This window comes from Mercenaria mercenaria, chromosome 3 (genome assembly GCF_021730395.1).
Source record: "Mercenaria mercenaria strain notata chromosome 3, MADL_Memer_1, whole genome shotgun sequence".
NCBI lineage: Eukaryota > Metazoa > Mollusca > Bivalvia > Venerida > Veneridae > Mercenaria > Mercenaria mercenaria.
In genome coordinates, this window is record NC_069363.1 from 11013220 (window position 1) to 11039494 (window position 26275).

General features: G+C 33.8%; 1 protein-coding gene across 2 annotated transcripts in view; it reads left to right on the forward strand.

Moving 5' to 3' along the window:
* Window positions 1-25316, forward strand: part of LOC123525922 (venom factor-like) — a 93216-nt gene extending 67900 nt beyond the window's left edge. Inside the window, exons 35-41 of one of the 2 annotated variants that reach the window (XM_053537859.1) lie at window positions 5437-5517; window positions 6981-7089; window positions 7839-7937; window positions 10468-10578; window positions 13966-14055; window positions 15935-16073; window positions 17288-25316. In XM_053537859.1, coding sequence (XP_053393834.1) covers window positions 5437-5517; window positions 6981-7089; window positions 7839-7937; window positions 10468-10578; window positions 13966-14055; window positions 15935-16073; window positions 17288-17432 — 774 coding nt within the window. In that variant the 3' untranslated portion in view covers window positions 17433-25316. Of the gene's footprint in view, window positions 1-5436; window positions 5602-6980; window positions 7090-7838; window positions 7938-10467; window positions 10579-13965; window positions 14056-15934; window positions 16074-17287 lie in introns of those variants that run through there. The other variant, XR_008370102.1, reaches the window with a different exon arrangement.
* The last annotated feature ends 959 nt before the right edge of the window (window positions 25317-26275 follow it).

Sequence of the window (26275 nt, forward strand, 5' to 3'; positions counted from 1 at the left end):
ATGCATAGAGCTCTGAATTCGGCTACCTTTATCGGGCCTCAGTCAAACGGCAGCATGACAATACTTGCGATCAGCTGTTTAGAGTAAAGTATGTGATTAAGTAGGTATGACACTAAAGAGCTACTTAATATAAAAGTTGTAGTGGAAAATGTGAGTATATACCTGCGTTATGTTTTTATCTTTTTCAGTGTTGTGTTACATAGGTCATTTAATTTTCAACTAAAATGTTACAAATTATACTTTAATTACTGTAGTGATTATGTACACAAGCTATTGTTGAATGTTTCAAAGTCGGCATATGAACTCTATGAGTATGTTGAAAACCTGCCGTGTTGGAGAGTGACCATTTTTAGCCTACCATCATCGGATGGTGGGCTATTCAAATCACTCTGCGTCCGTGGTCCGTCGTACCTCCGTCCGTTAACAATTTCTCGTTATCGCATCTCCTCAGAAACTACTGGGGGGATTTTGACCAAACTTTGTTAGAATGATGTATTGGTACCCAAGTTGTGTCCCCCTGAAAAACAGACTGGTGAAACAATTTTTTAGGGGGTTATGACCCTTTGTTTATTTTTAGCGCACCATCCTCAGATGGTGGGCTATTCAAATCACTCTGCGTCCGTGGTCCGTCGTCCTTCGGTCCGTAGCATCATTTAGTGGTCCTCTACCAAGATTGTTCAGATTATTTCCCTGGGGTCAAGTATGGCCCCGCCTCAGGGGTCACATGGTTTACATAGACTTATATAGGGAAAACTTGGCTTGAAAATCTTCTTGTCCAAACCACAAAGCCTAGGGCTTTGATATTTGTAATGAAGCATCATCTAGTGATTCTCTACCAAGTTTATTCAAGTTATCCCACCAGGGTCAAATATGGCCCCACCCCGTGGGTCACATTGTTTATATAGACTTATATAGGGGAAAAATTGAAAAAACTTTCGTCCAAAACCACAGGGCCTAGGGCTTTGATATTTTGTATGTGACATCATCTAGTGGTTCTCTACAAAGATTATTGAAATTATTCCCCTAGGGTCAAATATGGCCCCGCCCTGGGGGTCACATGGTTCATATAGACTTATACAGGGAAAAGCTTTTAAAATCTTCTTGTCAATAACCTACAACATTCATTTTGGACCACATGTATGGTTTTGAGTGGCAAGATTAACCTTGACATGAGTTGACCTTGACATTGACCTAGTGACCTACTTTCACATTTCTGTACGGCTTCACATTTGGACCACATGCATAGTTTCGTGTTCCGAAATGTAATTTGATCTTGATTTTGACCTAGTGACCTACTTTCACATTTCTCAAGCTACAGCCTTCCAATTTGGACCACATGCATAGTTTTGTGTTCCGAACAAACTTTCACCTTGACATTGACCTAGTGACCTACTTTCACATTTTTGAAGGTACAGGCTTCAAATTTGGACCACATGCATAGATTTGTGTTCTGAAGTGAAATATGAACTTGATTTTGACCTAGTTACCTACTTTCACATTTCTTAAGCTACAGCCTTCAAATTTGGACCACTTGCGTAGTTTTGTGTACCGAAATAAACTTTGACCTTAAGATTGACCTAGTGACCTACTTTCACATTTCTCAAGCTACAGCCTTCAAATTTGGACCACTTGCATAGTTTTGTGTACCGAAATACACTTTGACCTTGACATTGACCCAGTGACCTACTTTCATGCACAGTGTTGTTTACGGAAATGAAAAGTTGACCTTGAGCTAGTCAATAAGTCTTGAAATTTGGAACACTCAAAAATGGCACATTGGTTGGCGCCAAGATCACTCTGTGATCTCTTGTTATAATTTACATAGATTTATATAAGGGAAAACTTTTAAAATATTCTTGTCCAAAACCACTCTTGTTATTTGGTATGTAGCATTATCTAGTGGTCCTCTACCAAGATTGTCCAAATTATTTCCCTAGGGTCAAATATGGCCCGCCTCGGGGGTCACATGGTTTAATTATATAGACTTATATAGGGAAAAACTTTAAAAATGTTCTTGTCATAACCTACAACATTCAGATTTGGACCTTATGTATAGTTTTAAGCGGCTAGATGAACCTTGACATGACTTGTCCTTGATCTTGACCTAGTGACCTACTTTCACATTTCTTTAGCTACAGCCTTCAAATGCATAAGTTTGTGTACCGAAATAAACTTTGACCTTGACATTGACCTAGTGACCTACTTTCACATTTAATTTGGACCACATGCATAGTGTTGTGTTCCAAAATGAAATTTGACCTTGATTTTGACCTAATGACCTACTTTCACCTTTCTCAAGCTACAGCCTTCAAATTTGGACCACAAGCATATTTTTGTGTACCGAAATGAACTTTGACCTTGAGATTGACCTGGTGACCTACTTTCACATTTCTGTAGCTACAGCCTTCAAATTTGGACCAGATGCATAGGTATGTGTACAGAAATACACTTTGACCTTGACATTGACCCAGTGACCTACTTTCACATTTTTGAAGATACAGGCTTCAAATTTGGACCACATGCATAGTTTTGTGTTCTGGAATGAAATTGGACCTTGATTTTGACCTAGTGACCTACTTTCACATTTCTCAAGCTACAGGCTTCAAATTTGGACCACATGCATAGTTTTGTGTTCTGAATTGAAATTTGACCTTGATTTTTACCTAGTACTTACTTTCATATTTCTCAAGCTACAGCCTTCAGATTTGAAGCACATGTATAGTTTTGTGTACCGAAATGAATTTTGACCGTTAAATTGATCTAGTGACCTACTTTCACATTTGTCAAGCTACAGCTTCAAATTTGGACCACATGCATGGACCACATGCACAGTTTTGTGTACCGAAATGAACTTTAACCTTGATTTTGACCTTGATCTAGTCTTGAAATTTGGAACATTAAAAAATGGCTCAATGGTGGGCGCCAAGATCACTCTGTGATCTCTTGTTTGTAGTTTCCGTAGTCCCTATTTTTTATCCCCCGCCACAAGTGGCGGGTGGTTATAGAAATGGTCTCCGTCCGTCCTTCTGTCCTTTCATCCTTCCGTCCGTCTGTCCGTAACACTTTCATGTCCGCTGCATGTCTCCTAATCCCCTTGAAGGATTTTCATGAAACTTGGGTCAAATGATCATCTCATGAAGACGATATGCAGAACCCATGAGTCAGCCATGCCGGCTCAAGGCCAAGGTCACAACTCACGGTCAAATATTTGAGCCTTCCACTTTGTGTACGCTCTATATCTCCTAAACCCCTTGAAGGATTTTCATCAAACTTGGGTCAAATGATCACCTCATCAAGACGATGTGCAGAACCCATGAGTCAGTCATGCCAGCTCAAGGTCAAAGTCGCAACTGAAGGTCAAAGGTTTGAACCTTCCATTTTATGTCCGCTCTATATCTCCTAAACCCCTTGAAGGATTTTCATCAAATCTTGGGTCAAATGATCACCTCATCAAGGCGATGTGCAAAACTCATGCGTCAGCCATGCCGGCTCAAGGCCAAGGTCACAACTCACGGTCAAATGTTTGAGCCTTCCATTTTGTGTCCGCTCTATATCTCCTAAACCCCTTGAAGGAATTTTATATAACTTGGGTCAAATGATCACCTCATCAAGGCGATGTGCAAAACTTATGCGTCAGCCATGCCGGCTCAAGGCCAAGGTCACAACTCACGGTCAAATGTTTGAGCCTTCCATTTTGTGTCCGCTCTATATCTCCTAAACCCCTTGAAGGAATTTTATATAACTTGGGTCAAATGATCACCTCATCAAGGCCATGTGTAGAACCAATGAGTCAGCCATGCCAGCTCAGGGTCAAGGTCACAACTGAAGGTCAAATGTTTGAGCCTTCCATCTTGTGTCCGCTCTATATCTCTTAAACCCCTTGAAGGATTTTCATCAAACTTGGGTCAAATGATCACCTCATCAAGACGATTTGCAGAACCCATGAGTCAGTCATGCCAGCTCAAGGTCAAATTCACAACTGAAGGTCAAAGGTTTGAACCTTCCGTTTTGTGTCCGCTCTATATCTCCTAAACCCCTTGAAGGATTTTCATCAAATCTTGGGTCAAATGATCACCTCATCAAGGCGATGTGCAAAACTCATGCATCAGCCATGCCGGCTCAAGGCCAAGGTCAGAACTCAAGGTCAAAGGTTTTAGTCTTCCATTTCATGTCTGCTCTATATCTCCTAAACCCTTTTCAAGGAATTTTATAAAACTTGGGTCAAATGATCACCTTATCAAATTGATGTGCAGAACTTACGAGTCAGCCATGCTGGCTCAAGATCAAGGTCACAGCTTAGGGTCAAAGGTTTGAGCCTTCTATTTTGTGTCCACTCTATATCTCTTAAACCCCTTGAAGGATTTTCATCAAACTTGGGTCAAATGATCATCTCATCAAGAGCTTATGAGTCAACCATGTCAACTCAAGTCAAGGACACAACTCAAGGTCAAAGGTTTGAGCTCTGTATCTCCTAAACCCCCTGAAGGATTTTCATGAAACTTGGGTCATATAATCACCTTATCAAGATGTTGTGCAGAATTCATGTGTCAGCCATATCAGTTCAAGGTCAAGGTCACAGCTAAAGGTCAAAGGTTTACCCTTTCACTATCCATAACAGTGGCGGGGGATTTAGCTGTCTTTCAGACTGCCATGTTAACTAAAGCATAAACACACATCTGTCATAACATAATCTAATGTTTACTATCTACCCTTACATATACACAGAGGGTATTACATATCAGAAAGTTTTCACAAGAGTGATTGTAGTTTAAAAGTACGGGCCAGTATTTGCTGTCCGTAGCCCCTGTAGTGTCTGTAGCCAAAATGATCCATTTTTTAAACAGAATTTCTCCTCTGAATAATCTGCTGTTTATTAACTGCATTCAATTTATCAATTATGATACTGTATATGAATGATAGAACCACTTTAAATTCAAATTTAGGGTCATATGAAAATACTGCAGGATAATGTTCCAAAGCTAGATGATGAAAATAAAGAACTACAGTATCAGCAACAATGTAGTATATCATGATCACGCAGTTACTTTTTTCTTTTTCATATTAACAGAGGCTGTAACGTATCAGACATTTTGCTCCAAAATAATACTCATTAAATGGTTGTGGGCTAACATTTGCGGTCCATAGCCCTGTAGTGTCCATAGCCCCTGAAAATGACTCCTTTCAAAACGGATTTTCTCTTCCAAATGAACTGCAGTATAGAAACTATTTTTTTTTCTTAATTATAGTACTGTAATTGAATATTAAAACCTCTCAGGTCATATCTTGGCTCATTTGAAATTGTTGTATGATAAAATTTCCAAAATCAAAATATCAAAATAGACTCTTATCAGTACTGTATCTGAATAAAGATATATATCAGAACAAAACTAACATTTACTTGTAAATGTATATTGGACACAGTTGTTCTTATTTCAGCTTGTGGCAGACAATCCAAACATTGCAAGATATGAAATGCCATCCAATGGCAGAGGCTTTGTGGTGTTTTATTTAGACGAGGTTTGTGATTTGTGAATTGAAGATTAACTTGGCTGCGCAGCTTCGTACCGACAATCGGCAGCTTATGTTCGATAATATAATCTCGTATGTTATTTCTTCAGTATATTTCAGCTCCACCGAAATCGAATAATGCCGAATGTTGAAATCACAAACGGAGATACGTTATCGAACCGAAGCTGCCAGTGTCAATACGTATTCGACAAAGTGTCGTTTTGAAAACCTTCCTAGGTGTCAAACTTAGATTAGTTCTAGAAATTGATTATTTTTCTGAATGCAATCTCAGTGTTAATACATTCCATCTAGATTTAACATTTAATTAATGATGATATGATACATACTAAAACATGAAAAACTGACATACGAGTACAGCGTTACTTACACATATTTCATCAACTGTTCTGGGCCAAAAATATGTATAGGTGCATAGTCCGTCGTTAATCGTCCGTTGTCCACAGTCTTTATACTAATTACAACTAGAGGTCACATTTTTCCAAATCTTAATGAAAATTAGTCACTTTATTTGCCTCATTATAATCTCTGACGAGATCCAAACTAAGCCATCTGGCTTCATTTGACTAGGTCACTAGGTCAAGATATAGAAAAAAAACATTGTTAACACTTTTGAATCTACATTTCATACCGGATAATTATAAAATAATGTAATAAAGCTGTCTTTATAAAATTTTAGTTTGAAAGCTAAAACCTGGGTTGTCTTTGGTCAAAACGGTCTGGCCTAATCAAAGGGGAAGATTGTTAGTTAATACAGCAGAGACCACATTTTCTCTTTTAACTATAGACACATTCTCAGAATTACCTTTTAGATGATCTCCCATTATTGAATGAAGTTGTTTTATGTGTGTCTGACATACAGAATTGAAAAAATTGCTTACAGGATTAAGTTGACATTTCATCCAATGATAGAGGACATTGAGAGAAGAGATGCGATATAGGGACCCATACCTATTTCTGTATCGAAAAATGCCATTTGTTTTAAGTTAAATATGGCTCTGGTTGATAAAACGTTTCTTGTATGAGCCATATTTTACACAATTTCTTTTTGAATTCGATTATTAGATAACAGCTATATATTGAAAATGTTTTGATTTTGGCCTGCCTTTTTCATAGTCAAGAGGCCCTTATTTTCTACCTGCTCTACACGAAACCTGGCAAAATTATTTGTTGAATAGGCCAGGTTAAAACATTGATCAGGGGGCAAATCTTAGAAAAAATCTTATTGTCTCACTAGAAGATATTCTCTTCCTGACTTTAATAACTCTGGACAAAATGTTCGCATTTATGAAATCTGTCGTTGCACTTTTATGTAAAGACAATAGGTTACTAGGTCAAACCATGAATAGGACTCACATTTTTACTTGATCTTCAATAAACTTTTTGTCTGTGTTTCCAGGTGAGGGCATTTAGGTCTCCATTACACTCTTATATAATTATCTGTATCCTTTTAGGTCACATCAAACGAAACAAAGTTCATATTCCGTCTGAAAGACATGTTTGAAGGTAACATAAATTCGAGACAACCATCATCTGTTAAGGTCTACGACTACTATCATCCAGGTATATTCTGAATCTGTTAGTTTTGTTTAGTTGTTAGTCGCACAACTTCAGCAAAATCAAGGATACTCTTCGCTTTTACAGTGAAGAAAATTCCAAGGTGTCCCTCCGGTGTTGGAAGATACCTTGATAGAACCATCGACCGACGGCATGCAAGGGAGATAGCTTCCTCACGTGAGATAAAACCGATCTTTGGCAAGGCTCGAAGTCACGTTTGTGCGGTGGGAGACCCGAAGTGAGGTTCTCGACCTAAATATATCCAAGAGACAATTTACAATGACCATTATCCATATATGTCTGAAGCTTAGTTTTCAACAACCACAAAAAAAGAACACAAACCTGAAGATCACATTTAATTTCACGAAAAAAAGGTTTTTTGAGCTATGTGTGGTAAAGGCAGGATTTTTTGGCAATTGCCACAAGTTATGTTGTTTTGACGGATTAAATTGAGGAAATGGTGTTTGGCATTTGTTTTTGAACTGCATTTCTATCACAAATATTCTGTAACTGCAGTTCTACCAGGTAAAGGGGCTATTTCCAGCACATTTGTTGATATGCAAATTAGGTAAATTTGTAGACAGACAACACAAACATTGGTCAGGAATAACTGTGTCTGGAAAAAAAATTGTAAGGTTTTGGCGCGATTATATAAAACTTATATCTATGTCATTGGGCAAAGTGAAATCGATTTTATTCAAAGAATAGCCCAAATTTCCAAATATGTTCACGAATAAATATTATCCTTTCTATAGATCAGCATTGCACACAGTTTTATGGAACCGGTCCAAACAGAGGTCAGAGCGTTTCATATGAATGCGACAAAGATAATAAACAATGCCAGTGTTTACAAAGTAAGTATATCGCATTTTATCACATGTTTGACGTCGCGGGAGTGAAAAAGGCCGTTACACAAATTTGGTATAATACTAGCGTAATAACATTTGACGTGATACGTTGTAAGTGTACAAGACGATGGTCGAATATTATAGGTAAAGGAAAAAGAAATGTTTGTTTTTGCAGGATAAGCTAACATGTGATGAAATAGTATTATCTTTATGTTTTTCCTTGTTGAATTTATGCACGGCATGTAAACACTGGCTCCTACTCTTCTTCGGAGGTGATTAGAAAAAAGGGCCTGTGATGCTTACGAAGCGGCGCTAATACCCGGAACTATACAAGAAATGTAAACAAGGAAAGAGGGTGAGTGTATTTTAAAACTTTCTGTAACAAATCTAAGACCTTAAATCAACAAACTGGCAATGTAGTACCACTCAGAAATGGTCTTACTTTTAATATATTCATGTCGATGTGTTGAGCGAAAGATTTTCTGACGTGAGGAGTTTTGAAAGTTTTGAAATAGGACCAGTTCAAACTCAAAGGTGAACATTTCCCTATATATTTCGCCCTAATATACACAGTGAAAAACTTCAAAGTCACCATACCGGTCTTAATAATGTATGGCCTATGTAATTTGTTGACGGGTTTCATCCGTCTGTGATCATTTTTTGACCAAGAGTAGGAGTCATCGCTTCACAAGTGGCGCTAATAAAGAGAGTGGGTTCTTTGCCTCCTCTTGGCCAAACATGCACATACACAGATGATATCCATCAACAAATCACATAGGTTTTACAGTACTAAGAACATCTATTCAGCGATGTCCTTTTGATTATTTTGATCATCATTGATATGCGTAAATTAGGGCGAAATATACAAACACTTTGGGTTTAAGTCTTTACGTAAAGAAAAACTTTCCCTCTACAAATCGACCTGCATACATAAAAAGTAAAACAATTTCTGAGTGGAACTACATTGCCCGTTTGACGAAAAAAGGTCTTAAGTATAAGTAAAGTAAAATACCAACTCGTGTTCTTTCTTTATATTTCTCGTATGGTTCCATTCATTAGCGCTACTGGCTCTTTTTCAATTCGCCTCCAAAATAGAGAACAGGTATAAGCCAGTGCTTACAACCCGTGTTATTAATCTTGTTGAATAAAATCTAAAAAAAAAAAATCGGCAGAATATCGCATTTGACTTCTTAAACTCGTTTAATAAATACATTATGTAAAGACATTCATGTAATAGTCTCTATTCATTGCAAGAGACTTGCCCACCATAGTTAATAAGAGACCTTATCTGCCCTACAGTCTAAAATATGTTCACTGTTTGAATAAACAGGAATGAGCAATGTAGATATTCTACAATCTTTCTCTATAGTTACCTCGTCTGCCATTCTGAAATAAAAATGATTACGTTATAAACTACCAACCTATTTCGGTTTACATGTAGGGGTGTCATGTACTCCATTTCATGAATATGAACTAATAGTCATTACAAACGAAACCTCCATTTCATGAATATGAACTAATAGTCATTTCAAACGAAACTAAGGTCTACCCTCTACATAGATTATAATCAATAAACAGTTGACAATACTTCTTCAGAGGAGCTTATGCATAATGAATTATGCATCTTTAGCATGGAGTGCGCAATAAAAAATAATGTATCTTAAGCCCAAAGTGTCAAATAACGAAATATGTATCTTTTATCCAGAGGAAGTGGTAATGAAGATTATATCTTTAGTCCAGGTTGCGCAAACCTGTAATATGTATACTGAGCCCAGAGTGCACAATGATGAATTATGTATCTTTGGCCCTGAGTGCACAATATAGATCTAAGAGCTTGCAAGGATGAATTGTGTACAATTGTGTATCTGTAGCCCAGAGTGCATAATAATGAAAATAGTGCGTCTTTAGCCAAGAGTGCTCAATGATGAATTATGTATCTTACCTCAGAGTGCGTGATCTTTAGCCCAGAGTATGAATTAATGATATCTTTAATTTTCTTATACTTAAAGTAATCATATAAAGAAATCATGAACCCCATTGGAAATAAGTGATTGTTTTACTTTGATGGGTCATCCCAGGTATTAAGATCATATCTTTATTCTATTTAATAAATCATAAAGTATAATTGACGTACTCCTTCATGTATTACTTATCACATTTATTTTAAGATGTTTATAACATTATAATCAACTCATTTTAGTCTATATTATCTATTGTATACATGCTTTTTATTGCATTAGTTTTATATCATGTTTTATGATCATATGCCTGAATAAATTTGAATTGAATTGAATTGAACCAAAGGGTGAAAACAATATGTGTTTGGCAATAATAATGTTTCCTAAGTGTGCAATAGTGAATGATGTATCGTTAGCAGCGAGTAAACAATAATCAAAATGTATAAGCATTTCTTAATATGCAGTTTATAATAATATATCTACAGCTCCGAATATGCAATAATGACTTAAATATGATTCTTAGCCACAAGCATGCAAAATGAATTGATATTATAATGTGATTTTGCACTTTATCATAGGCATGTGTGCACAGCCTGCAGAAGCTGAAATATTACAACTTATTAAAAGAAGGCAGAAGCCCGCTCTTAAGCTGTATAGACACACCTGCAATCCAGAAAAGGCAAACTATGGTATGTAGCCTTTGAGCGAGACGTTTTAATATAAAGTGCTGTGAATAGATAAAAAGTATTGTTAATGAACGCAATACCGTATTTGTAAATAAATAGAGACGCTAATATAACAATTGACTAGATAAAAGCATGATAACTTTAATTATTATAACACTAATTAAAACACCTACAGCACGTGATACAGTTTATAATATCGCAGAACTAAAAGTTACGTGAAGCAGTTCCTAAATTCCTACAATATATTTAAAGGATAGTTGCTAAACAAGGCATTCGGTAGTATGCAAATGACGTCATGGCAATCGAAGTATTTTAACTTTATTGATTATATTGTTTACTATTTTATGCTGATAATCATGGTGGCTGATTTCTGCCGTTTCGTGTTTCGTGTTGGCGGGGCAAATTTTACACGACAAATTTTACACGAAAACAAGACGTTTAGAGGGAGCCGACACGATATATTTGTTTGTCAAGTTTTCGTGTTGACGGGTATGAATATGTCGTACTGGCGCCCTTTACTTGTCGTGCTGTCGTGTTTTTGCCCCGCCGACACAAAAACACGACAAATTAGGTATTTGTCGAGTTTTCGTGTTGTCATGTTTTCGCCCCGCCTACAGGAAACACGAAAACACGTTAAATATCTTATTAGTCGTTTTTTTCGTTTTGGCGTCTTCCGTTAGACATGCGCACAACAATTACTGAACTGAACATAACATAACTGCATGCAAAAATATACAAAATACAGCTGGTAAATATAAGTTTTAGAATAAAAACTGACTTATATTCTATGTATGTTTCGGCCGAATACCATTTTGTTACATTAAAAATATTTGAAAGACGAACATTGAATATCAGACTAATTACTTTTACCTTTTTATTCCTCACCTACATTTTATGTATTTTCTCATAATGTATCAAAGAAATTTCTTATAGAATAATAAGAACATAACACTTTTTATAATGACCAAATCTATCGAGTCTGTGTTTTTGACAGTTTTTTTTTTCTTTATTTTTTTTGTTTTAATTTTGATGACTCCACGAAGTATTACAGTGAATATATTGCAAGTACGAAAATGGAGAGTTAGCTGTTAGCTAATAAATACACATATGGAGGATATCAACATTATTATAAAATTGCAGGACAAATATTTGATATACCTGATATCAATTCCACAACGGCAATACAGAATTACAATAAATTTATTGTACATATATGTGTACCCAGCGAAGAAGAATTCTATGATAAGGTTGAGCTCTGTCATACGTTTAATAAAGTTTATAAGAACAATATCATAAAAGTAAAATAAAAACCTTTATTAACGAGGAAGCTCATTTTATAACTGGCATCTGACATATTATAGTATTGGTTTGTAATCTCAAATCTCCTAATGCAACTTTACTGCCACTGGCTTCAGAATAACTAGGTTTTATAAGAAATGTCTGAAAAGTATTTGTCGTGTTTTCATGTTTTGTGTTGTCGTGTCGGTGGGGCGAAAACACGACAACACGAAAACTCGACAAATACCTAATTTGTCGAGTTGCCGTGTTTTCGTGTGGGAGTTGTCGTGTTGTCGTGTCGGCAGGGCGAAAACTCGAAAACACGACAAATAAAAGGCGCTAATACGACATATTTATACCGCCAACAAGAACACTCGACAGATAAATTTGTCGTGTCGGTGCCCTCTAAACGTCGAGTTTTTGCGTAAAATGTGTCGTGTTTTTGTGTTTTCGCCCCGCCACCACTAAAATACGAAAACACGAAAACTCGACAAATTAGGTATTTTGTCGAGTTTTCGTGTTTTCGTGTCGTGTTTTCACCCCGCCAACACGAAATGGCAGAAATCAGCCAACATAGATAATGGTGTTGTATCGGGTATAGAAATATAAATTGACATGTCCGGTGCGCAGAAATGGCACTGAAACTGAATAAATAACACTTGGCAACGGAATATAAGCACACACAGTGGCATATAATTATAACAATGAAGCGACTTTCTCAGGTTAACATCGTTAATATTGTCTGAACAATCTAACATAACGCTAAAACTGAAATTTTAAGCCGAGTGAAAGTCATATAAATGTATCGGATTAGCCGTTTTCTAGATCGGTATTCTAGTGAACCGTTGTTGGTCTTGCAGGCATTTTCGTTTGCCAAAAATTATTTTTTCATTATTTCATTTAAGGGTTCCTCGTGATAGTTATATATGTGATCAAAATACTGTCGTGGTCGGACTTCAATTCTGCTAAATATTAAGTTTTAAGTAGATCGCCGATTAGAAAACAGTTCTCGCGTTAAACGTCACGTTTAGCAGCTTTCGAATTTCAAACCGTTTGGTAAATAAAAGTTTGTAAGCCCGAAATAAAACTAGGCAATCATAAAATGTCTACTTAACACATTTTGAAGTAGCGCCTCGAGTCAGAAAATTAAAAGAAGATGCAAACGCGCTTAAAATAGAAAAAGTTGAAACTCTACAGGTCGCTCAACACGACAAAAACAAAAATGTGCAAGCAAGTATTTCGTAATTAACGGGGCAAGTAAGTTGAAGCGCCACGGGTAGTATAATAGAACCGAGCCTTTGATTGCCTTTAAAGTTTAATCAACGTGCTATCGCGGTCTCGCATTCATCAGTTTAAGCATAAAATATTTACGGTCGGCAGTTAGAATTTAAGACCGGTCAGGCCCCCAGAAACAAAACTGGTTTTTGGACCAATTTTCATTCTTTCTGTAAGGTCTCCTTCAGTGAAATGAATTTCAATGATAAAGTTAAAAGCATCTCAGTGTTTGATCAAGGTGACAGCCATTTTGTTCCCATGCCAACAATTGTTAGTTATTTTAAGACATTCAGCTGTGTTTCCCGAATTCTGAAAAAAACAAAAACATTTTTTTCAACCAGAATGAACGAAATGTTCATGCTTTACATCTTACGTTGAGAAACAATAGAAAGGGATATATCTATTCAAATATAGCAGTCTGATTTTAAAATTTATTTCAGCATTATGAAAGGACTCTGTGGCCAAATTGTAAAGGTCGGTGACTTAGAATCACTTGTCCCACACCGCTGTTGGTTCGAAACCTAACTTGATGTGTATAATTCTTTCATGTACAGAGGGTCGGTGGTTCTGTCCAAATGAACAGTTTTTTCAGGGAACCACCAAAGATCGTCTTCGATCATGCAGAGCTGGAAAGTCATAATGTAACCTAATGAGTGTGATGTTAAATCGAACAAATTCTCTTAATTAATCATTTCGAAGGATTAGATAACGATTTCCATATAAAATGAACTTACATTAAGACATTTCTTCTTCTTTAAACGACATCATGTAATTGAGTCTATTTATGCTGGTGATGTACATAAAGTGAAAATTGTCTTTTTATATTACCTTTTGCAGCTGTCGAGGTGGAGATCGAATCATTGGACTATAACCAAAAAACTAATCAGAAAATTGCTCGTGGCAGAGTATTGAAAAGTATACATCGAGGTATGCATAATATATGCCTTTTTCGTAGGAATAGGGTTACAAATACAACTCTTCATTCAGGTATTTGTATAGTTTATCACTATAAATTGAGTCATGGCTGCACTTTAAGATATATAGACTATTCCTTGAGATGAAGAAACAGTGCAATTTTTTTTAAGAAATAATATGTCCCAAACAGTGATTTGTCGTTGAATAAAATCAGTTTGGAGTTTAGATGCGAAGGAATTATATCACAAGGGCACGAACAAATCTCTGTTTGAGATGTATTACTTCGATTCTAACACGTTATCAAGGATCATTATGTACGTCCTTGACTGGGCTAATATTTAATGAATGTCGTCAAGGATGTACTTTAAAGAGAATTCCTATAGTTTTTTTCCTTTCATAGAATTTTTTTAAATTCACATATATGATAGGAAAATTTATGCTGAAAACAATGAACAAATAAAAATAATTGGTCACCAGGCTTGTTTTTGTGAAAAATTGTTTTGAACACACCCACTGTTGCTGAAACTGCTAGCGATTTTTCAACATTTTCATAATTTTCTGCTTTTTTATAAATACCAACCAAAATATACATCAAGACAACACAATAAGGTTTTTTTTCTTTTTACAGATTTTATTATATACTTATTTGATATCATAGTCATATTTGTAATACTCTATCCTTACAATAATGGGTACAAATGAAAAAAAAAATATTGTTTCATATTTACTTTTGTAAACTTTTTTCAGTGAAAAATACCCATAGTGAAGAATATCTTTTTAAATTTTGAAAAAATTCTTTCATAGAATTTTTCCTGTTTTTCTTGTGTATAGATAATTGTATTGTGAGCATAAAAATGGCTAAAAATGTATGGGTCACCAGGCTAAATTTTATGTTAAGACCGCTAGAATACAACACCTGTTCGGACGGAAAATGACGCGAACCTGGCCAAATTGATTACATGTATGTCTGCTAGAAATTAAAAAAAAGTTTTAAAAATTCTTAATTCTTTCTATTATTGAATACTAAATAATCTGAAAGGTGATATTGTCTTATCAGTACTAAGTCAATTATCTTACATTATATGAACAACACTGTCTTTGTACCAAAATGCGATGTGAAAACACAACCACAAAAATAGCAAGATACCTGTCAGGCATGATACTTGTCAATACAACATAAACCAGTATCAACATTTGATTACTGATAAAACTTATCAAAAATGTTATTTCATTCAAGATTCCTCATATTTAAGACTGTCTGTAACATGTTTCAACAAATGTTGACTTCAGTTCAGTTTTCCATAGAAAGTGTCGGCTGCGCAGAAAGATGCGCATAAAAAACTATCGGAATTCCCTTTGAAATCATTGGTAACGTGTTAAAATCGAAATAATATATCTCATTTAGTGATTTGCTCTTGAAAAAAACCATTGTTTGTCGCTCAGATGCGTATTAATATAATTCCTTCGCATCTGAACTCCAAACAATGATTTATTCAGCGACAAATCACTAAATGAGATATATTATTTCTTAAACTTTTTTTTTTTTTGCATTTTCATCAAAAGAAAGGTGCTGGTTGTTTTAGCTTATTAAGAAAGGAAACTTAGGAATAAATTTCCAATTTTACCATGATTTAGGAAGAAAGGCATGATTTTATTTTTCAAGTTTTATCTGGTTTACGTTAACAATTTAAACATATTAAAAAGAAATTCATTTTAAATTTGTCAACATCATTCAAATTAAATATGAAACGTAATCTAGTGAACATTTGTTTGAGATGCACAGATTCTAAGAAATTTTAATTTTAAGAAAAATTTTATTTTCCCTTTTTTATAATGGTATTTTGAAGAAATGCATACTAGTGTTACCTTATGGCTGTATTGTTAAACACAGGAATAGAGCAACTAGAAAATGGTGATGAGATGGCATTCTTCTGGAGTTTGAACTGTGAACAGCCTCATTTGGAAGAAGGGAACAAGTATTATGTTATCGGACGAGATGGCAATATATTCAAAATAGATGGTCATGAGGAGTAAGTTAGTTAACAGTTATAATTTCAGGTTTTATTGGAATGTACTCGTGAACAAGTCAGTTTTGTATAGGTAACTTACGGAATAGCTGATCAGTGTGAAATATGATTTGCTGATAATGATATGTCCGGGTTTGTTCACCTTTGTTAACTAGTGCGGTAATATGCTTTTGCAAGTCCATGCATGAAATAGGATTAGGATCAATAGAAAAGCAGCCGATACGTAACAAAATTTGGTTATACTTTTTTCTTCGATTTTTTTTTACTTTTCGGTGGGAGTCTTAAACTGGAAATTTCGGTATGGAAGTATAAGTTTTGACAAGGAAGAAAAAAGGGTTTTAAATGTTAAACTTCATTCAGAAAGATTTTGCCCAAAAAGTCTTTGTTTTAAAACGTAGATCTATGTGGACTCAACTGATACAGGGTTTCTAAATTTTGTTTAGGTCCTGAAAACTGTACACTTTCATACTTAAAATTTAGAAAATTACTTTCACTGGCGGAGCTTAGTTCCTTTGTATGTGTACAGTAAGCTCTCGCAATGTCTGATAGCACTGGCTAGGATTCCATATCCTTGCATGACACACAACCAATCTGATAAATGTCATGTTCATCTGTCAATACATGTTAATGCATTATCTAAGGCTGTCATGGCCCTGTTATTGTTAAAAACTGAAATTAACAGCAACTATATATTTTTCATCTATTGACTAAAATGTGTTTTAAATGCGTTTTTACGATTGATTAACATTGTGTGGCAGAAATTGTAATTGCTATATAATTTGGTTGATGGATTTGGAAGCCATTTAGACCTTGATGGTCGTGAAATTTTAAGACGATTCAGTTAATCGTGTACATTATCATCAAGAGACTAGGAAGATAGAGATATTTTAAACTTTATAATTGTAACGTCAGCTCAGTTGTTGATAAGCACTCACGAGGATGCATGCCGTATGTAATCTTTTTATAATATTATCTTTTTATAGTTCAGTTCCCCGTTAATATTGTATATATCTATATGAAAATGAGTAAATGTAAACTATTCACAATATGTTATCTATTTATAATATAGTTATCCGCTGATTCTGTCAAAAATATCTGAATATGAAAATGGGAAATGTATACTTTTGAAAATGTTTTTATTTATAAAACAGTTAATGTTGCCAAAATGTCTCTATGTGAAAATGAAGAAATGTAAACTTTTATAATGTCTGTTGTAGATATCGTTATCCGTTAATGGGAACTGCTGTAGTAATCAGGTCTTTTGAACCACGTGAGCGGAAACGAGGAACACAGAACTTAAAGATCTTCCAAGTCGTAAAAAAGTACCAGCAATTGATGAATTTGAGGGGATGTGCGAGTTAAACCGTGCAGAAATATATGTGGCTTGAAAACTAGCACGCACTTCTATAATATTCTGTTTATGTGCTTGCAACACAGAGGACATAAAATATTTTCATGATTGTCGTAAATACTTTTAACACTGAACGAGTGTTAACCACAGAATGATATTTTCTTTAATTTCCTTCAATCACATGTCGAGGTGTTTGATCCATTTTTTTTTGTAACAGTATTTTTCCTTAATTTCTCTGATTTGCAATTTTAGATAATACCACTAATCATAAATATCGTTCTAAAGAAGTCCGAGGGTGGTAATTGGAACATATTCATTTTAAAATATCTTCATCACTGCCAAATTTATCTTCAAAAACGATTTCTGTTGCCTATTTTAGCCATTTTTGAGACGGCTATTTTTTCTTTAATTTGAACTTTAAATTTATTTGTAGACGGATTTTTAAAACATTTTGAGGGTAACTTCTCAAATTTTGTCATTCGCTAGCAGTTTAGAAAGCGGAAAAAAAAATACATTGGTAAGAGATTTGGCATTTTCAACTATAAAATGTATGTATATATATAAATATATGTATATATCCTGTAACCATCTCTTAAATATTCTTAAAATTATGTATAACTTGTATCTTTAATTGTGAAAACTGGTTTTGCAAGATAAAGAAAATTTATATGAAAAAACATGTTATGCATTAGCATATCAAGCATAACTTTATATTGATTATCTTAAGCTGGTAATTCTGGTAATTTATTCACAGATGTATTTATATAAGATTAAACCGTGTCATTCAGATGATCTTGAAATCATCTTTGAGCTCCATGACCCGAAAAGCTATAGTTGAATACTGAGCCTGAACAAATCAACGTTCAAAGACTTAAACTTGGACTTGGACCATAAAAAAATAATAAAAGAAAATAGAAGTTTTTTTTATTTTGCTCTATGCATTGCTAAACTGGTACATATTGAAACAGACTTTGGATTCTGCAATTAAAGACAACACAACATAATTATTTCCGTCAGTATAAACTTTAAAAAACAAACTTATGGCATTTGAATATTTGCTTGTCTGAGCTGTAGAATTTAAACGTTGATGAATACTGGCCCAAATATCCATGTGTCATTTTGAAACAAAACAGCCGCAGTCTATAACTTTTTTATTATAATGCAGTCAAACTACTTTTTTATTAAGGTAATCGCTTGTAGATAAATACTTGTGAACAAGTGTAAATGGTAATACTTTCCAACGGTTTGCCAAAAAATAATCAAAGATAATGTGCAAGATATTTTTTGCTTATTAAATGATATTGGCATGTCATAAATGGTTATGTACTACTAGCCTAAGGGAATAGCCAATGTGCTTATCTAGGTCTTACTTTACCATTTATTCAAACGTAACTTCTCTATTGCACACGGCATAGTTATAACCGGTTATTATACTTTTTTCAAGGTTTGTTCACTGTATTGTAAGGTATATAATAGAAAAAAACTCATTTCATCAAATGAACATCATAGTAATAATGCTAACGAATGGCGTATTAACGGGTTAGTGGTCATAATAAAAAAGACATATGAATTTTCATCAACATTAAACATATAGCTCGTCCGATTATTGAAAAAAGGTCAATGAGTTTTTGCCGCCACTTGACCATCGGCATTTGCGTTGGTCAAGATTTTTGTTTAGGTCCACCTTTTCTCAAAAGCTACAAAAGATAAAGCTTTAAAAGTTTACACGCGTTTTAACGTAATTTGGGAAAAGAATCATAACCCGCACTTGCAATTTCTCAGAATAATGACCCTTTTTGTACTTAGAAAATCTGAATTTCTTTGTTAAACCTTTTGTTTAGGTTCATATTTCTATTACTGTAGGAGCAATAGCTTAGAAACGATAAGTAAGTGAACCAAGAACCATTACTCATGCTCATATTTTGTCAGAATTATTGGCATTTCTGTAGTTAAACGAGTGAAATTACTTGATTAAATAATTTGTTTAGGTCCACTTTACTTGAATACCATAAAAGCAATAAATTGAAACTTTACAGAGTTGTTTATCACCAATAGACAAGTAAGTAGGCTAAAAACCGTAATTCAGATATGCATTTCCTCAGAACTATGGCTCTTTGCGTACTGAAAAATTGTAATGTTTTGGTATTTTTTGTTAAGGTCCACGTTTCGTGATAGCTATAAGAGCTTTAACTTTGAAACTTTGTGTACTTGTTTATTACCATAAGATGTGTAAATAGTGTACGAACAATTGCATTTTGTCAGAATTATGGCCATTTTAACTTTGTATTACTTTGTTAATGTTTTATTTTTGTTAAGATTCACTAAACTTTGAACTATACACTTCTGTCATCAATATGTGAATAAGAAGGTCAAGAGCCGTAACTCTTTTCTTGTAATTTACCTTACGTCTAGCAGTTACAGACAAGCGAAGGCATCCGCAGGCGGTGCTGCATTTTCAAAGATTTTTTTTTTGTACAAAAATGTGAACCTATCGCTAAGGTAATTCAAAGTGTATGACGTAACGTCACATATTTTTGGAACATAAATAATTCTACGCAAATGAGTGACCATGGTTATTCTTGTTGATCAACTGTAATGCTTGTAATATATTTTGAGTTTTTAGCGACAGACTTTATTATTGCAGAAGAATTTTTAATTTTGCTTTCACTAATCAAAGAATAGCCAGTAGAATTATATTTGATATTCTGTTCGTTTGAATTGATAGACCTTAGGGATATAATCCCACCGTTATATTTAAATATACCACTGTAAAGCATATTAACCCTTACAATGCTGGACACGATTGATTCTGCCTTTGCGACCAGTGTAGATCAGGATCAGCATGCACATCCTTGAAGTCTGATCTTGATCTGAACTGTTCGCCATTTAATCAGTATCTTTTTGGTATGCATCCTTTTAACATTTAATGGTACTGTCCAAATCTACAGGTGGACAAGTTCATCATAGGAATTTAGCAGGCTAAAGGTAAGCCATGCGAATTTATTATATGCCGCCCTAAACTTAAATGTTATATTTGCATTTTAACTGCATTTTAACGTTGTGACGTCTTGACGTAGCTCGTGACGGTTTGAAGGAGAATGGGAAATGTTATAAAATATGGCTGTATTATAATTGAAAAGACGTAAATTCAGTTTGAGTATTTAAGGCACTGATGAAACGTATTTATCCTTATTTTCATAATTTTAAACATTGTTTACAAAGAATTCGTTATGAGTTTACACATTGACTGTAATAAAAGAAAATACATATGTTTTATTTTTTCGGCTAACCTTTATTTCAAGAACAAGACACATTTGATATGAATCTGTTTTTTGTTTAAGAAAATCTTACTTCTCATCTTTGTTTAGTGGATAAAGTGGATTGTTTTACAAACAGAACAGACGTCACAACATAGTGGAATTTAATGATTTGCACTACTTACATTGTTACTAAATCTCCGCTCATCTCTCATTTACATGATTAAATAATGAAATTGAATACCCAGAAAACAAAAGAAGTAAAAAAAGCCATGGCCACAGACTAAATCTTCACGACTGTATTTAAAATGCATTATTACAAAGGCCACTCGAATATCTATAATACAAACAATTATCAACTAAAAGTTATTAAACATAATAACGTAGACGGATTTTATTGTGATCATTTATTTGGTAATAAATCGCGTAATGCCCGCAGAGGCAGGTATAGTGGTGGCATAAGCGTATATTTTAAGCAAACACTAGGAAATAATATAAAAATAGTGGAAAAGAACCAAAATGGAATTATATGGGTAGAACTTGGTAAGAATCTTTTTGCATTCGAAGAAAATGTTTATATATGTAATACGTATTTAACGCCAAATAACCTTGTACTTGTTGATAACGATTTTGATTTTTTTGAGGTAATTGAAACTGGTCTAGAGAAGTATAGACTGCAGGGTAAATGCTTTGTTACAGGTGATTTTAATAGTCGCACTTCTGATATTTCTGATATCCTAGATTATGACATGTACATTGATGTAGACGACATGTTGTCAAACCATCCGTTAATTCCTACTCGAGAATCTCGCGATAGGGTACTTGATAGAAATGGGAGGCGCTTGATTGAGCTTTGCCAATCAACGTCCTACGTTATAGGTAACGGTCGATTGCATGAAGACTATGGTATAGGTGAATTTACATACCATTCAATGAATGGGTCAAGCGTCGTTGATTACTTGCTATTGAATATTCATGACTTTGATTGTGTCTCAGATTTTAAAGTTTTACAACCTAACGAGTTTTCTGATCACTCGGGGATTTCCTTTAATATCTTAAGTAAACAATCTGTCCAACCATTATATGGCGAAGAATTGAAAAAAGAAACTATATTAAAATGGGACGATGATAAATTAACAGAGTTTAAGCAATTATTATTAAGGGATGTAAATACATTTTCAACCCTTACAGAACGAATATACAATAATGAGAATATTGATGAAGTAACAGATATATTTGTTGATACTTTAAAGTTTTCTGCTCAGAATCTTTTTGGTAAAGAGCGGGTAATCTTTAAATCAGAATTTTCTAAATCCTCTACGAGTAAAAAGCCTTGGTTCGATGCCAACTGTTTTACTATGAGAGCCCAATTTAAGAGAGCTAGGAATTTATTCTTAAAAGATAAAACTAATGTCAACTTAAGACAAGATTATTTACGTTCTAAAAATAGTTACAATAAAACGCTACGAACAAGTAAGAAAAAATACAAAAGGATCGAAGCTAAAAGCCTCACAAATTTAAGTAAATCGCAACCACGTAAGTTTTGGAAAAAAGTTAAAAAGCAGTATGCTAAAACTCCCGTAAAAGCTAATGAATTAAATAATTCTGATTTATTTACCCATTTTAAAAACTTATATAGCTCTGAAACGAATGACAGGGAACAAATAACTAACCAACCTTTGATTGCAGATGACGATTTAGATGGAGCTATAACTATCGCAGAAATTAAAGATGCAGTTTTCTCACAAAACAATAATAAAAGCGCAGGTATTGATACTATTATTGCGGAAATATATAAGCATTCTTTTGACGTTATTTCGCCCTTTTTATTGGCAATTTATAATAGAATTTTTGAACAGGGGGAATATCCTAAGAAATGGGGAGAAGGTATTATTGTCCCAATTTTTAAAGGAGGGAACATTGAAGATTCTAAGAACTATAGAGGAATTACTCTGATAAACGTTATTGCAAAAATTTATTCCCAAATATTACTTAACCGTCTAACCAAATGGTCTGTTAAGCATAGTAAAATTATTGACAATCAGTTTGGCTTTCAGAAAAGAAAATCTACGATAGACTGCATATTTTTGTTACACTCAATAATTGCTAAGTCACTGTCACAGGGTCAGAAGATTTACTGCTGTTTTTTAGATTTCGAGAAATGTTTCGACAAACTAGATCGATCTTTTATTTTTCAAAAGTTGTTTACAGAAAACGTTAGCTCAAAATTTATAATAGCGCTACAAAGTATGTATGCATCAGTTAAAGCAGCTGTAAGGTATAATAACAAAATTTCGCCGTTCTTTGATTCAAATATTGGGGCAAAACAAGGTGACCCCAGTTCCACTTTATTATTTTTATTCTTTGTAAATGACATATTACAAAACATAAATTCCAATATAGACGGTCTTTTTACAATTGATGACGTCAAAATATTTATTTTGCTATTCGCTGATGACGCAGTTTTATTTGCGCATTCGCCTACAGCACTTCAGTCTATGTTAAATGATTTACACGCATATTGCCAAAGATGGGGACTTAAAGTAAATACCAATAAAACAAAAATTATGATTTTTGAAAAAGGCCGACATACTCAACACAATTTTATATATAATGATACAGCGTTGGAAAATGTGAAAATATTTAAGTATCTTGGAATAAATTTGTTCAAAAATGGTCAGTGGTACCGAACACAAAAGAAATTAGCACAACATTCCCTGTTTTCATTACACAATTTATTTACAGTATTTAACCAGTTAGAATTATCTATTAATGAAAAATTTAAACTTTTTGATAGCATTGTTGGTTCAGTTTTAAACTACGGTGCTGAAATTTTTGGTTATCATGAAGGGAAAAATATAGAAATGATACACTGTAAATTTCTTAGAAAAATCTTATGCGTAAAAAAGACAACAAATCTTGATGGACTTTATGGTGAAACGGGGAGACATCCCATGCGAATACAACGAAAATTAATTATGATAAAATATTGGTTAAAAATACTCTCTTTAGGTAATGACTGCTTGCTGAAACGAATGTATAACGTCCTAAAACTTGATGCAGAAAATGGTCTTTCTTATGGTGGAAATAATTGGGCATTTCAAATAAAACAAAATTTAAATGAAATTGGAATGACAAATCTGTGGATTAATCAAGAACATTTAACAATAAATTTTCTGCAAATAAAAAGTAGAATACTCGACATCTATAAGCAAGAATGGTACGGTAGCGTTAATAATTCTAGTAGATTATCAACATACAGTATTTATAAACATTCTTTTGAAACAGAAGAATATCTTAAAAAAGTTAACATTAACAAATTTCGAATTTCACTTACAAAATTTAGATTATCGTCACATAATTTAGCAATAGAAACCGGACGATACGAGAATGTTACACGTGAAAACAGACTTTGTACAAAATGCAATTTAAATGTAGTAGAAAATGAATTCCACTTTTTGTTAGTTTGCCCGAAATATTACAATCTACGTCGCAAATATTTGAAACCATATTACTGTCGTTGGCCAACAGCACAAAAGTTTCAAAATTTAATGTCTGCATCAAATACTCAGATATTAAACAATTTATCTAAATTTTTGTATTTTGCATTTAAGGAACGAAACAATGATTAAAGCATTTTTACGCTCATCATCTACATTACTTTACATACTTATTTTATCAGTAGAACATTATTACTTTGTAAACTGTGAATACGTAAATACTTTCTCTGTAAAACACTATCACTTAGTAAGCTGTGAGTCATCTTACATTACATGATTGTTTTTGTAATTGTATTGGCTATAAATGTGTATTTGTCATTTTATGCCAAATAAAGTATATGTTATGTTATGTTATGTTAATAAAAAGACTGAAATTTTATCTTATTTACATGTGACAAAATTTTGTTTATATTTGCAAGAATTCTCAGTGTTAATTGAGGTCAATTAGTGTGTCATTAATAAGCATGAAGAAAACGTATCGTGCATGTTTAAATCAACACGAGTGAAAGAGAAACAAAAAACAAACAGTTACCATGTTTATTTGGAGCATCTTTAGCAAATAGTATAGTCACGCATTTCTCTTCATTTTTAATTGTATAAGTGCTTTACGATTTTCTTATTCTTCTGCAGTATTTATTGATTCAGCGCAGGGCTTTTAAACAAATATATGGAATAAACATTTGATATCTGATGTTGAAAGTAAATGAAAACGGATTAAATTATATTTCCATTCAAATCATTTTTTCAAAAGTACTTCTGTTAAAAAAAATGTGCTCGAAAATTAGGTCAACTTCTAGTTATTCTGTGCAATAATACTAGTATATTCTATTTAACAACCATTTTCTCTTATGGGGTAGACTAAGTTCACTGAAATGACTGTGCCATATTTTTTATAGTTCAGTGCTAATGTGTACTTTATAATACCACATAGAAGTATGAGCAATTTAACAGAAATGAAAATGTCATCTATCAAATAAAAATATGCATATAAATTTTATTTTCACCTTCACTGTTAAAAGAACTTTAGCTATGGCAACTTTTACCTTTGTTTTCATTTTTCTATGTGCATGCCTTATAATGTGCTTTTATTGTCTTTTTGATTATTATATAAATAAAACTATAAACAGAAACATCTCAATACTTCTTTGTCCTTTGTTTCAGGGGAAACATTACCTTTTCGATAGGCTACAAGCCGCATAAGCAAACCTTTTATTTAAACCATTTCTAGTTTTCCAAGCATTATTTCAAGCCTAAATATGATATGTACACACTTCGTTTGTAAAAGCCAGTTTATTGCGTCCATTTATGTCAATATTTCGAAATTTGAACCGTTATTCTTTAGAGACATGTGCTTCTAGGCCGTCCGTATTAACTACTTGTCAGCAGGACGATAATACTAGCATATGAAATGCATTGGACCAACTATATAATTATACTGTTGTATTTTGTGATCCAGATTACATGCAGATTTAGATTTAACATTTTGTTGTTCAGCTTTTATAGTAGAATCATAAGTATGGCTAGCTCATGTTTCTTTCTAGTTATAACATCTGCAGACTCCCGAAGGATTGGTTGATGCCCGAGTCCGTTACAGTTGGAAGCAAATAACCGTTAGTGCTAGCATTAAATGCTGGTCATTTGCCCGTATATTGTGCGACTTTTGAACATACTCGAGACCAAAAGATTTGTGGTCATGATCTAATTATGAACATTATCGAATTAATTTCAAAGGCAAGAAAAACGGCACATATATAAACAGTCAGAAAGAAAATTAACCCATGGTCCATTAAAAGTAACACTTATGCCCATTTGTGAAAAGACTCTTGGTTATGAGTTAGATATTTAGTCATTTCTATATCTTATCAAATAACTTTGATTTGAATAAAGTTTCCTGCGGATAGATGCAGTAGTTTCGCTGTTTATCATCTTGACAAGAAAGCAAGGTAAAAATCTGCATGGTACTCGATAAATTAGGTCTCTTTCTTTGTTTTCAATTCAAACTAAACTATCATCGTAATAGCGACACGTCAAGGCTTAATTAAAAGACTCGCTTTGGATGGCATACATTTCAGAAGGTGTAATCTCCGTGCTGACACA